Source organism: Danio rerio, chromosome 2, assembly GCF_049306965.1.
Source record: "Danio rerio strain Tuebingen ecotype United States chromosome 2, GRCz12tu, whole genome shotgun sequence".
NCBI lineage: Eukaryota > Metazoa > Chordata > Actinopteri > Cypriniformes > Danionidae > Danio > Danio rerio.
This window is the reverse complement of record NC_133177.1, coordinates 11,449,506-11,464,394: the sequence shown is the minus strand read 5'-3', so window position 1 is coordinate 11,464,394 and position 14,889 is coordinate 11,449,506. Positions and strand designations below refer to the sequence as shown.

The window sequence follows — 14,889 nt, the reverse complement described above, 5'->3', positions numbered from 1 at the left end:
CTTAATGCCCCCACCAGTGCCGATATACAGCCATATCCCACTGCTACGAGTGTGATATTGCGTTTATACAACAGTTTGACGGCATAACTGAGTATATAAAAACAAAATCAAACACGGTGAGTGTCAAAAACCCTTTTGTATGAGGAACTACTTTCTTCCAATTTGGATTCAAATCATAAGCTGACAGTTAAACAGCTGAGCAAGCATCTTTTAAACTTTAGATCTGTAGTGTCTGCTTTTTGCTGGCTGTATGTGGGCGGAGTAATACACAAAGGGTAAAGAGGCTGTAGGAGTTCTGATATTGCAGAATATTGCAAGGCTATCAGCCAATCAGATTTGAGAACCAGACAGAACTGTTGTATAAATATATATATATATATATATATATATATATATATATATATATATATATATATATATATATATATATATATATATRTRTATATATATATATATATATATATATATATATATATATATATATATATATATATATAGTTTGTAGTTACAGCATATGTTTTTCCCAGCGTATGCTCTTCCAGCTGCAACCCAACACTGGGAAACACCCAGACACTTCTGCATTCACACACATACAGTACACTACGGACAACTTTGCTTACCAAAGTCACCTATCGCATGTTTTTGGACTTGTGGGGGAAACCGGAGCACCCAGAGGAAACCCACATGAACACGGGGAGAACATGCAAACTTCACACAGTAATGCCAACTGACCTAGCTCAGCTCAAATCAGCGACCTTCTTGCTGTGAGGCTAACGTGCTATACATACATACATACATACATATGTTTACAGTTGAACTCATAATTATTTATAATCACTCATACTCATAATCTTTTCTAAATATTTCCCAAATGACGTATAACAGAGCAAGAACATTTTTACAGTATGTCTAATATAATATTTTGAGAAAATCCTATTAATTTCATTTCAGCTAGAATAAAATCAGTTTTTAATTTTTTTAAAGCCATTTTAAGGTCAAAATTATTAGCCCCTTTAAGCTATATATTTTTTAAAAAGTCTACAGAACCAACCATCATTTTACAATGACTTGCCTAATTACCCTAAAGCCTAGTTCACACTACAGGATTTTAAACATCAGCAGATCGCTGTGCCGTTCACACTACATGACTTGACTTTGTGTCTTTTAATCTCTGTGGTGTTCAAACTACGCAACACTCTGTGAATGATCCACAAGAGGGGGGTCACACACTACATGATCTGACAACAACTCATTCCCCATCAGCTCATTCAAGCTACCAAACCACAGCCAATGAAATTTTGAGGGAGGAGTCGTCAGAAAAAGCTGAACACTATTGGCTGCTTGTGTGCTGATTACATCACTGACAGCGTTTCAAGCTTTGGAGAAAGCATTTAAAAACATCGTCATATCAGCTAATTTATCAGAGGATTAATCACTCATCTGCAAGGTTCCAGTGGATAGATACACAGAGAGTTTTTAATTTTTGTAATTGTATAACTCTTTGAAATAAAACTAACAAATAACACCCTGCCGATTTTTTAACTATCAGTGTATTTCTTTCTGACATTGTTATTTTTACAAAACAGTAAAGAACTGAGCATTTCTGCCTTAAATTACCATATTGGTCAAAATGACTGCATGCATGTCTGATACTTTTCACTGTGACTTTAAATATGTGTGCATTTTTTTGCCTAGCAACTTCATGCTAACATAAACAAAACTTTCTAATGGCAAAAACATCAATTTACTTCAGATATCTTTCAAAACAGCATATTATGTGCTGTGAAATAGCTCCTGTTTGAAAGTGAAAATGAAAGCCAAGGCCTTTGCATGTTCTAGTATCTTAACTACATATTTATAGGCTATATTACCATAAAAAGATTATATTTTAGGGTAATGGTGTCATTAAATATGATGCCAGACATTCAAAGCTTAATTTTAATATCTCAATAATAGCTTTGAATGTAAATATGTTGTGACAATATGGCGTTTTATATGAGAACGGTCAGAATGAGCAGTATGGTAATTCTAATAGTTACAGAATTCTAGTTCCACTGTTAATATAGCCTACTCTCATGTCTGTGTTAACACCATAGACTGTAGGTTAACAGAATGAAGCGAGTGCGTTGATGCCCATTCTGACCAATCACAGATGTTTCTGCTGAGCTCCTGAACACTCAGGCATTCAGCTCATGCTGATATGCTCTCTCATTGGCTGCAGCTCGTCACTACATCTGACCACACGTGGGGTTGAGTCGGCCGACTGCTCTGGAATATTTAGCATGCTAAATGTTGGATTTCCGTCTGCGAGGTGTCGGCGACGCGTCAGTGTGCACCCGCAGATTTCTTCCCGATCACAGCCCGATCTGTCGGCGAGCTTGTTAACTTCCAAATCGGGCTCAAATCAGGCTTAAAATCCTCTAGTGTGAACTAGGCATAACCTGCCTAGTTAACCTAATTAACTTAGTCAAGCCTTTGAATGTCACTTTAAGCTGTATAGAAGTGTCTTGAAAAACATCAAGTCAAATATTATTTTCTGTCATCATGGCAAAGATAAAATAAATCAGTTATTAGAAATGAGTTATTAAAACTATGTTTAGAAATAATCTCCTTTTTTTGTTTTTGAAAAAATCTCCTCTCTGTTAAACGGAAATGGTAGAATATAATAAACAGGGGGCTAGTAATTCTGGCTGTAACTGTATATACATAAATAATATATACATAATAGGAAAGTATATTTTAAAACATACATAGTGCTTAAATATCACTCTTACCTCCATGCTAGAGTTGAAGGCTCTGTTGACTTTGGCTTTAATGTTGACCACTTGTCCAACCCTAAAAAATAAATGTGTTTTAAATGTGAGCCATGATTCATTACCAATGGTTTGTTGTTTTTTTTTCAATTTGGCCTGTATTACTTTATCACCTCTTTTCACTTATCAAAATGACTTTAGATTGGTGTTGTGTTTTTGCGACAGACAGACTGGCAGCGTAATTAACAGTTTTCTGTCTAATAGCACAATAAACCTGAACTCCCCAAGGTGAAACGACATGCTGGTTAGGATGTTTTTCAGAAGATCCTAAGATGAGCCTCTAATTATCAAAAATATAAGTAATATTTCTCATATACCCGATGGTGTGCTCGAAGTAGATGTCATCAACAGACGCTGTCACACAGGGACATCCAGCGTGTCTCTCGGCTGGAATAAAAACACATCAAATAAGACTTCCTGACATTAATGAATCTCTATTTTTTTATTATATCACTATTCTTTTTAATAACCGCACATTGTGAATGATTTATTGCTAATGAGTATCAAAAATACAACATTAAAATATTTATATTTAACAATATAGCATTAAGACAAAATATTTTAATGTTATTTTTAAGCAATGTTTAAAGTGTACGGTTATTTTATTTTTAGATAAGACCGCAAAGCTTTATCTTTCATTTGATGCAATTTCATTTTTGTATCTTGAAATCATTATTTTTTGTTCCAAATCACTATGTTGTTCATTTTATTTATCTGTTTAGAATATAACCAAGCTTTCAATTGTCATTTATAGGACATTTAGAAAGCATAAATAGTCTAAATAGACTTTAGATTAGGTAAAAAAAAAAAAAAAACAGTAGAAATTTGTTGATGAAGCATTTAGTAACATGCAAAGTAACTATTACTATATGTCTGAAAAAATAAGATGTATACATGTACTTAGCTACTCTTAAATAACTGTTTTGTAAATAATGCAACACTTAATTTAGTAATGAAAATGAATCATTAACAATGTATGACAATTCTATCATTAAGCACATTATATATGTGCCTATACATCAAGAATACATCATTTGCAGCTGTATTATTAAATGTAACATTGAATAATGTATTATTAATGTGATCATACATATATTAATATACAATTAATGCTTTAGAATGTGTATTAACTATTTGCAATTGTGGGGCAGCACAGTGGTTCAGTGGTTAGTAGCACTGTCACCTCACAGCTAGAAGGTTGCTGGTTCTAGTGCCGGCTGGGTCAGTTGGCATTTCTGTGTGGAGTTTGCATGTTCTCCCCGTGTCTGGGAGCTCTGGTTGCCCCCACTGTCCAAAGACATGCGATATAGGTGAATTGAATATACTAAAATTGGCTGTAGTGTATGTGTGTAAATGTGAGAGTGTATGGGTGTTTCCTGGTACGTGGTTGCAACTGGAAGGGTATCTGTGTGTAAAATTAATGCTGGATAAGTTGGTGGTTCATTCCGCTGTGGTGACCCCTGATGAATAAAGGGACTAAGCCGAAGCAAAATGAATGAATGAATATTTGCAAATGCTTAAATTATTTTTAGTGTGCAGATATAATTATAAAGTGTTTCCCTCCATTTTAACATAATTACCTGTTTAATACATCATGTGATGTACAATGAATTAAAAAAAACCTATCAAGTAACATTTTCAGGGATCTAACACATTTTGTAAAGTCAAATTTAAGCACTTTCCAGAACTGTTCCAGCACTTCATAAGTGTGGCAAATTACATATTTACAGTTATACAGTTGAAGTCAGAATTATTAGCCTGCCTTTGAAAATTTTTTTTTTCTTTTTTAAATATTTCCCAAATGATGTTTAACAGAGCAAAGAAATTTTCACATTATTTTTTCTTGTGGAGAAAGTCTTATTTGTTTTATTTCGGCTAGAATAAAAGCAGTTTTAAATTTTTAACACCATTTTAAGGTCAAAATTGTTAGCCCCTCTGAGCTATATTTTATTTTGATTGTCTACAGAACAAACCATCGTTATACAGTAACTTGCCTAATTAACTTGCCTAGTTAACCTAATTACCTAGTTAAGCATTTAAATGTCACTTTAAGCTGTATAGAAGTGTCTTGAAAAATATCTAATAAAATATTATTCACTGTCATCATGGCAAAGACAAAATAAATCAGTTATTAGAATTAAGTTATTAAAACTATTATGTTTAGAAATGTGTTGAAACAAATCTTCTCTGCGTTAAACAGAAATTGTGGAAAAATATAAACAGGAGGGCTAGTAATTCTGACTTCAACTGTATATACTTCATCACATTATATCAGACGCTATTTGTTATAGTATTCTATTTAGTACAGTATACAGTATAGTATTTTAAGGAAACGTTTGATGTCAAGTTTGCCTCAAGTCCAAGATTGAATAACTGTCATTTACTCTCAAATGTTATTGACTCACATCTTTAATGTAAAAGGACAGCCTGATCATGCTACAGGTACATGCACACACTTTAAAAGCAAAACATATTTATTTTATTTAATTGAAATAGTTAATTATTATCATTCATTTATGAATTTATATTAATTATACTAATACAGGATTCCCCAAGTCAAATTTAAGAGTTTTTAAGACCATTATGAATGAAGTTTTAGACTTCATTCATTTATTAATTTTCCTTCAGCTTAGTCCCTTTATTTATCAGGGGTCGCCACAGCGGACGCCAGCAATTGGGAGAACATGTAAACAGAAACACCAACTGACCCAGCCGGGGCTCAAACCAGTGACCTTCTTGCTGTGAGGTGACAGTGCTAACCACTGAACCACCAAATTTCAGACTTATATAAGGCTAAATGCTAAGAATTGTTTTAATGGCCCGTTTAGGCCAGTGGAAAATATATATATATTTTTTATTTTTTCTTACTTGCCCCATCCAAAAAAATCTAATCAGATATTTCTTATTTGAAATAACGAAAACAAGCAAACACTAGTTGCTTACATACTCTTTAAAAAAAATTTTGTTTCAATTGACAATTATATAAATAATAAACTAAATCTATGCACAACAGTATGTTTGTAAGGAAGACAATTAAACTATATTGATAGAGTACAGTTTTAATAGTGTCATTGAGTTGATTGTTGGTTATTGACTGGTGTCAGCCTGATTGTGTTGCTTTACATGGACATCAGAAAATTAAGACCTATTAAAATTGTCTTATGACCTACAAGACGATATTTCAGAGAAATTAAGACTTCTTAAGTTCTAAAAATTTGTTTTTGAAATGTAAAACCTTTTAAGACCCTGCTGACATCCTGCTATTTAGTGACAAATTATTATGAAAGTGGCGGCGCAGTAGGCAGTGCTGTCGCCCGACAGTAAGAAGTTCGCTGGTTCGAGCCTCGGCTGGGTCAGTTGCTGTTTCTGTGTGGAGTTTGCATGTTCTCCCTGCATTCGCGTGGGTTTCCTCCGGGTGCTCCAGTTTCCCACACAGTCCAAAGACATGTGGTACAGGTGAATTGGGTAGGCTAAATTGTCCATAGTGTATGAGTGTAAATGAGTGTGTGTGGATGTTTCCCAGAGATGGGTTGCGGCTGGAAGGGCATCCGCCGTGTAATAAATGTGCTGGATAAGTTGGTGGGTTATTCCGCTGTGGTGACCCCGAATTAATAAAGGGACTAAGCGGAAAAGAAAATGAATGAATGAATGAATGAATTCTTATGAAAGCAACACAATTAGATTTTCAAGCAGTTCTAAGCACTTTATTGGAAAATCAAAGCACTTTTTAAATCTTGAAAACACTAGAATAAATCCAAGCATTTTCCAGGATTACAGCACCTGTAAGAACCCTGAAGAACACTCACAAACACACATAGATCTAGATTTTATTTGCTCTAGGTTTGTTTGTCAGTATGAACGTCATTATACTACAACTGATAAGCTTATATAGAGAAGTTCTGGAGCCTTTACAATGCAGGTTAAAGGTGAGTGGCGTCAGTCATTGTGCAAACTCACCAGACAGACATGCTGTGCAGTCCATCCATTTGAGCAGCTGCCCGACGCTCAGCTCTCCGCAGTGGTTGGCATGGCAGGGCAACACGATCTGGCTCATCTTCACTTCTGAAGGGTTGCGATGCTGAGCTCCATCCTCCAGATGAAGGTCATGCAGATCCTCCTTTAGCCTGGACTCTAATGATGCCATGATGAGCTGTTGAGGACACCGGAAATCTTCAATACAATCACGCATGTGGTTTATAAGCATCAAAAGAATAAAAGTGCAATACGGCATGGAGATGTGTTGCTTTCTTTTTTTCTGTTCAGTAGAATGCATACTGACCTTATTTTTTTTCAGAACAACATAATAATGACTACCACATATTTACAGCCTTTGCCGTGAAGCTCTAAATTGAGCTCAGGTGCATTCTGTTTTCATTGATCATCATTTAATGAAAAGGCATTCACCTGTCTATATAAGGTCAAAGGGGACAGTGCATGTCAAAGCACAAACCAAGCATGAAGACAAAGGAATTATCTGTAGACCTCCTAGACAGGATTGTCTCGAGGCCCAAGGCTGGGGAAGGTTACAGTAACATTTCTGCTGCTCTGAAAGTTCCAAAGAGCACAGTGGCCTCCATCATCCATAAGTGGAAGATGTTTAGAACCACAAGGACTCTTCCTAGAGCTGGCCGGCCATCTAAGCTGAGCGATCTGAGGAGAAGTGCCTCAGTCAAGGAGGTGATCAATAACCCGATGTCTAAGCTCCAGCACTCTTTTGTGGAGAGAGGAGAATCAATCTACAATATATTTTTTGGAAATATGTTGTATAACACGCATTATCTTTTTTTTAAATATTTTTTTTATAATTAGTTTTTTTTGTCTATCAATGCTGAATTAATGATGATTGTTGAGTTAACCTAGTTTAATATATATATAATATAATAATATATACATATATGATGCCTGATGAAGGCACCTACAGAAAATCTGTAGGTTTTTTTAAGGATTAGCTATGTAAATAAAAGCTTTTCAATTTTTTCCACATTTTAAGTACTTTGGACTTATTTTTGCTGTTTATTCTGATGAACCCCTTACCCAAAGAGCACCAACACATTATTTAAGATACCCCTGAGCACTTTTTGTTTGATTTTTGTTAGATTAAACCATTACTTTTTACCCAAACTGACTCTGAGTATAATTAAATATTATTTTCTACAATTAAAAATAAATATGTCAGAATGTGCATGTTGCTTTGTTTTAACAGATGTTACACACTGAATGACAACGAAACAATATTTCTCCCATACGCTGACGATTTATTTTCACAAAAGTTATTTTAAACATTATAGTAGACACTTTATCTGCATTTATAATATTTTCGAGTATTTAAACATTTATTTTTATGGTACACTACAACCCATCAAGATTTTTGCATTCAATCCAGTTTTTAAATTAATAAGTGTAAAATAATAATTACTATTTTATGGGTTTTTATTTTCTTATGTTTACCAAGGCTGCATTTATTTGATGACAAAATCATATATATATATATATATATATATATATATATATATATATATATATATATATATATATATATGTACACATATATTTTTTTTTCAAATAGAATGAAACTACTGATTACAGACAGACAGACAGACAGACAGACAGACAGACAGACAGACAGACAGACAGACAGACAGACAGACAGACAGACAGACAGATAGATAGATAGATAGATAGATAGATAGATAGATAGATAGATAGATAGATAGATAGATAGATAGATAGATAGATAGATAGAAATTGTATATATCAAAAAAACATCATTACATCTTGAAGTGCTGCAGATATTATTGTCTACAAGTGATATGGTTGCAAATGAATGGCTCTCACCACTTGTAAGCGCACGTCACGAAGCGCACGTCACGAAGATGTTGTACTTCGAGTTCGGTAACTACCCGTAGCTATTACTTTGTAGACGATTGTGCAACTTTGAGTAACCTCTGAAGTGACACTCCTCACATTCACACCCTTCGATTCCTGTGTCAATAAAACAACTTTAAAAACTCACTTTAACGTTAGTATAGACGCTATGTGCACTGCGTTCATTCTGCGCAGCGCGTTCACGTTGAATTGAATGCAAGTGTGCGCACTGACTGACCGAGGAAGAATGGCATAAGAAACAAGCTAAGACGGTTTTGCTTTGATGCATAGATTCATATAAAGTATTATTCACGCCCTTACCGCAAACTTGCCTTAGGAGTCTGTATGAATTCAAAACAGCAAGCCTTCTTGGATGATCATAACTGGATTGACGGTGTTCACGGAAGCCCTGCGGCGCCCTAGAGGTCAACAAAACGCCGCTTCAGCCGCTCGTAGTGTTCACTAACTAGTTTAGCAGTGCGTGTGTGTCTGTGAGCTAGTGTTCATTCACTGAGACCCCGCCCCGTTGCTCCATGTTTGCACATGTTCTTTAAAAAGTCTTAATGTCCTTGTTTTTATACTTCTTTCTTACGTCAAAACAATGACAAACGTCAAAGTAAATTATGTTTGTTTGCTCACTGCACGGAATGTGTCGACACCTGCGGTTTGTCGTTTAGTTTGTTGACCAACAGGTGGCGCAATAAGCCTTTCAATGCGTAGAATAGCGCTTTGACTTAAAGTCAAATTAAACTGACAGTAGTAGTTGCAAGCTTTTATAAAAGAGAATCATTTTCTTTAAGAAGTAATAAGACTATAAAATAAGACTGCTAATAGGCTATAGGTCCTACACACGTGAGAGGATGAAGTACTTTGATACATCACTAAATTGAGAAGTTACATTACTCACAAATTTAATTGGTTTAACAGGTTTAAAGTGTTTTACTTGCAAAACTGCCAAATTATTCAAGCATCTACACAGAATAAAAAGCAAGAACAAACAAAACATGATAATATTCATTAATATATCATGATAAACCATGGCAAATTATTTGTAATTATTGAAGTAAATTGAAATTAAATACAATTAAATAAAACAACAAAGAAAAAATATATAAAACAAAAGGCGGTTCATTCCACTGTGGCGACTCCTGATAAATAAAGGGACCAAGCCAGAGGAAAATGAATAAATGAATATTCATTCATTCATTCATCCATTCATTTTCTTTTTGGCTTAGTCCCTTTATTAATCAGGGGTCGCCACAGTGGAATGAACCACTAACTTATCCAGCATATGTTTTACGCAGCGGATGCCCTTCCAGCCGCAATCCAACACTGGGAAATAAATGAATTACCCACTAAAAAAAATAAAAATTACCCACTAACGTAATAAATAATTAAACATTGGACATAAAATACTGCAGAAAGTAGGGTAATTAGCATGAATAAAAATAAATAAATAAATATCAGGAAACAGTTAACACTAAGTAAAATAAAGATTGATAACAAAGACTATACAGAAAACTCTTGAAGAGCAATTAGAAATAATAAATGAAATAATAAAATTAATCAAGTAATGTTACTATTTTAAATAACTAAAATAAAGATATTATGCCAATATTGTAAATAATATAACTTAAATAATCACTCAAATAATTGAGTAACTAAAAGGCAAAGTGATTTCAAAATGTTTAACTGCTATAAAACAATAAAATCAATGACATATATATATATATATATATATATATATATATATATATATATATATATATATATATATATATATATATATATATATATATAAAACAACAACAATAACAATACAGAACAAAATAAAATGAATGTTAATCATGATTCTAAAATATGCATTTGAGCTTGTTTTTACAACTTACAACTTTTTTATCATGCGGTTTGAAACCTTGTCAAAAGAAATGGATATAAGTTAGCCACTTAAGAACAAAAAAGTCGGTCTGTCTTCCTTTACCAAGACCACAGAATAGCCATTATGTGGAGATGAACCTGCGCTCAGACCAATTTCATTCATTCATTCATTCATTCATTCATTCATTCATTCATTCATTCATTCATTCATTCATTCTCATAGCATCTAACAGGGGGCGTGGGGTAGACAACTTTATCGAAATTACAGCTAAAATTCAGATTTCATTGTTTTAACTTTTATGCAGATGAGGAGGATTATGAGGTCGCGTCGAACACATCCATTGGTGTATGTAGCTGTCAATCATGCGGACGGGGCCCCGCCCATAGTTCATGATCTGGCTGTGGCAGGGTCGGTTGAAGCGGATGGGGTCAGAGGCGGGCTGCACGTTGACAGCTGGAGCATAAGGAAGCATCGCAGTCAAGCTGGCAGACGCGTTTATTTTCAGCCACAGACATGTTCGCCAAAGGTAAAGGGACCGCGGTGCCATCGGACGGGCAGGCTCGGGAAAAGTAAGCGCTGCTCTCCCTGTCTTTTCACGCTCGTTTACGCGCACAGCTGATGATATTTTGTTATTATGTTGTCAAGCGCTCCTCCTCAAGGTATACCAGTGGCGTTAAAGTGTTACAAGCTTGCGTTGTGGTTCTTTTTGTTTTTTTCGCGGTCTTGTTCATTTCACTTTTTAAGATAAATAGTATTTGTTTCAAAACATTTATGTTTGCGAACGCCTATTGTGATATGGATGATTGTTGTATGTAGGTGCAAACTGTTGTTGAATCTCCAGGGCAAGAATAACAATGTATAATAATTATTATTATTATAAAGCTGTGATTGTTTTCATTGTTATTATTTTACAGATTGGCATTATATGTCTATGAATATTTGTTGCACGTGGGAGCTCAGAAATCCGCACAGACGTTTTTATCAGAGGTGTGTTGCATATTTATCCTTAAGTAGCCTACATTTCTTGTGTGTGTTGACCAGTCATGTTGTGATGTATGAATTCACTGTTGTGCGTTTCTGCTGTGTGTTATTTTGTTTAGATAAGATGGGAGAAGAACATAACCCTGGGTGAACCGCCAGGCTTTCTGCACTCTTGGTGGTGGTGTGTATGGATTGTATTAAGTTGCTGATCAGTGTTGTGCTTTGCAGTCTTTTTATTATCATCATAACATTAACATGATGGATGGAGAAATGGATTCATTTCTGGAACAGCAACTGTGATAACTGATGAAATATCTTAAATTAGTCTGAAGGGAAAATAATTTTTTTTTATTAAAATTTTTATTATTATTATTTGAATATTTTTTTAACTCAAGAGATTTGATCTATACACACTCAAAAATGATCTTTCTTGCTTGTTCAAACTACTACAGTTCTTGATTTATGTTTGGGATAACTTGTACAATGTTCAATCTACTTGAATGAAAACATGAAGGATTTGTTTGGAACCCATCATTTTGTTTACAGTGCATAAGTGTGTGATTAATTTCACAGTTTCAACAAAATCCAACAAATGTACATATTAGGGCTGAACATTATATTGTTTGAGCATCAATATCACAGTGTGTGTCACTCAAAAGTCACATCGCAAGATTAGATTATTTATTAAAGATTAAAAGATAAGATGACGTGGTGGCGCAGTGGGTAGCCTGTCCCCTCACAGCAAGAAGGTCGCTGGTTCGAGCCCTGGCTGGGTCAGTTGGCATTTCTGTGTGGAGTTTGCATGTTCTCCCCATGTTTGCGTAGGTTTCATCCAGTTGCTCTGGTTTCCCCCACAGTCCATAGACGTGTGCTATAGGTGAACTGAATAAGCTAAATTGGCCGTAGTGTATGTATGTGTGTGAATACAAGAGTGTATGGTTGTTTCCCAGTACTGGGTTGTGGCTGGAAGGACATCTGCTGCATGAAACATATCCTGGATCATTTGGCGGTTCATTCCGCTGTGGCAACCCCTGATTAATAAAGGGACTAAGCCGAAAAGAAAATGAATGAATGGTTAAAAGATAAAGATATTATTAAATAATATATATTTTTTTTATTATTTATACAATGATGACCATGTTATTTTACATTTGATGTTCAATTTTTGTACCCGAATACTGCTAGACTTACCATGTAGCACGGTTTATTTTTGCTTTGTCGTATTTATATATGCTTGTGATTAACTATAATTCATGCAGATGCATTGCATAGAAAAACACTTTATCATCCCAGTCAATTTAAATAAATGAAATCTTTCCAATTAGAGCTTTTCAAAGCATCTGGTGAAATTATATTTATATCGATATCTATCTATATTGCAGCAAAACTAAATATCGCAATGTCAGATTTATCCAATATCATGCTACCCTAGTCCACATAGTTTTTAACAGGGATGTCCAAACTCTGTCCTGGAGGGCCGGTGTCCTGCATATTTTAGTTCCAACACCAATCAAACACACCTAAACCAGCTAATCAAGCTCTCTCTAGGTATACTGGAAACTTCCACGGAGCAGTGTTGAAGGAAGTTGGAGCAAAACTATGCAGGTCATAAGCCTTCCAGGACTTAAATCTTAAACAATGGGCATATCGGCTATAAAAAAGGCAGATGAAACACTTAATTTGGTTTAATTAGATTCATAAAGCTGCAGGCAAAATAATTTTTTCATTTGTACAAAGTATATCAGATGTCAGGACAAATATCCGCATTGGAATTAATCAACAAATTGGACTTGGAAAGTAAAAACTCCACTCCTTTTTTGCCAATAATGAATTTTTTTTTATGATAACTTTTTTTATGATAAACCTTTAAAGACAGAAGGGTTGTGAGCTCTGAGGTTGTTTATTGATTGTATATTTATTTGTTGAACTCCTCTATTCACATTAATCCAACTTACTTGTTAAAATGACGTTTACTTGCAAAATATGTGCAGAAAATCATCTTGCTTTCATGTGTATCCCTTATTTCCAGAAGGGGATGTCATTTCGGAAATTATTTTGGGAATTTACTAGTCATTTCTGACATAACTCACTTAGAGTAAATGACTGAAGGGAAACTACTTTACCCACAATGTTTAATTTTAGTACACCAATCAGAGAGTTGCAGCCAGCAAAGTGCCCGAAAATATGGACTAAGCACCGCCCACTCACTTGAAACACAATCAATTGTATAACAGAGCCAGCTGTTAATTCTCTTTGCTCTGAAATATTATTCATTCATTCATTCATTTTCTTGTCGGCTTAGTCCCTTTATTAATCTAAGGTCGCCACAGCAGAATGAAACGCCAACTTATAAAGCAAGTTTTTACGCAGTGGATGCCCTTCCAGCCACAACCCATCTCTGGGAAATATCCACACACACACACACACACACACACACACACACACACACACACACACACCACGGGCTATTTAGCCTACCCAATTCACCTGTACCGCATGTCTTTGGACTGTGGGGAAAACCGGAGCACCCGGAGGAAACCTACGCTAACGCAGGGAGAACATGCAAACTTCACACAGAAATGGCAACTGACCCAGTTGAGGCTCGAACCAGCGAACTTCTTGCTGTGAGGCGAAAGACTTATTTTGTAAATAAAACCAACAGCTTTAACTATATATTTTTATATTTTAACATGACTGTTATATTTTAAATGACGGCAGCGCTTGTAGTTTTTTCACTCATTAAAGAAATAGTTCAACCAAATAGAAGGTCGCTGATTCGAGTCCTGACTGGACCAGTTGACATATCTGTGTGGAGTTTGCATATTCTCCCCGTATTCGCGTGGGTTTCCTCCAGGTTCTCCGGTTTTTCCCACAGTCCAAACACATGTGCTATAGATCAATTGGGTAGTTTAAATTGTCCATAGTGATGAGTGTGTGTAGTGTGTATGGGTGTTTCCTTACCAGGTTGCAGCTGGAAATGCATCCTCTGCATAGAACCTGCTGGAATTAATGAATGAATCAACAAACGAACAAATGAATGAACGAATGAATGAACGAATGAATGAACGAACAAATGAACGAATGAACGAATGAACGAATGAATGAATGAATGAATGAATGAATCATCGAATGAATGAATGAAAAGAAGACATGCTAAAGAGTATTGGAAAACCAGCCATTGGATTTCACAGTGGTTGTTTTCCTTATTACAGTATGAATGTCAATGGTTACCAGTTAAAGAAACTCATAAAGGTTTAGAACAGTTTGAGAATGAGTAAAAGGTGAGTTAATTTTTTATTTGGGTTAACTTTCCCTTTAACCTGTCATAAGGGACCAAGCTAACTAGATACA

The 14,889-nt window shown here is 35.1% G+C and overlaps 3 protein-coding genes across 12 annotated transcripts in view; 2 read left to right on the top strand and 1 right to left on the bottom strand.

Annotated features, from left to right (window-relative positions):
* acot11a (acyl-CoA thioesterase 11a) overlaps window positions 1–9,145 on the bottom strand; it is a 37,791-nt gene extending 28,646 nt beyond the window's left edge. For 2 of the 6 annotated variants that reach the window (XR_012387516.1, XM_005171174.5), the window contains exons 1-4: window positions 9,000–9,145; window positions 6,771–6,963; window positions 3,131–3,200; window positions 2,775–2,835 (exon numbers count right to left, since the gene is read on the bottom strand). Coding sequence is in view for 4 of the 6 variants with exons in the window: in XM_005171174.5 (XP_005171231.1) it covers window positions 2,775–2,835; window positions 3,131–3,200; window positions 6,771–6,957 (318 nt within the window). In the remaining 2 variants the exon portion in view is untranslated. Of the gene's footprint in view, window positions 1–2,774; window positions 2,836–3,130; window positions 3,201–6,770; window positions 6,964–8,585; window positions 8,694–8,999 lie in introns of those variants that run through there. The other 4 variants (XR_012387518.1, XM_068224164.1, XM_073917527.1 and 1 more) reach the window with 3 other exon arrangements.
* The window catches only part of LOC137487670 (uncharacterized), a 579,101-nt gene that overhangs the window by 299,520 nt on the left and 264,692 nt on the right, over window positions 1–14,889 (top strand). The window lies entirely within an intron of this gene.
* The window catches only part of ssbp3a (single stranded DNA binding protein 3a), a 96,430-nt gene continuing 92,518 nt past the window's right edge, over window positions 10,978–14,889 (top strand). For 2 of the 3 annotated variants that reach the window (XM_005171143.6, XM_009297791.5), the window contains exons 1-3: window positions 10,978–11,126; window positions 11,472–11,544; window positions 11,658–11,719. In XM_005171143.6, the coding sequence (XP_005171200.1) occupies window positions 11,071–11,126; window positions 11,472–11,544; window positions 11,658–11,719 (191 nt within the window). In that variant the 5' untranslated portion in view covers window positions 10,978–11,070. The remainder of the gene's footprint in view (window positions 11,127–11,471; window positions 11,545–11,657; window positions 11,720–14,889) is intronic. The other variant, NM_001130643.1, reaches the window with a different exon arrangement.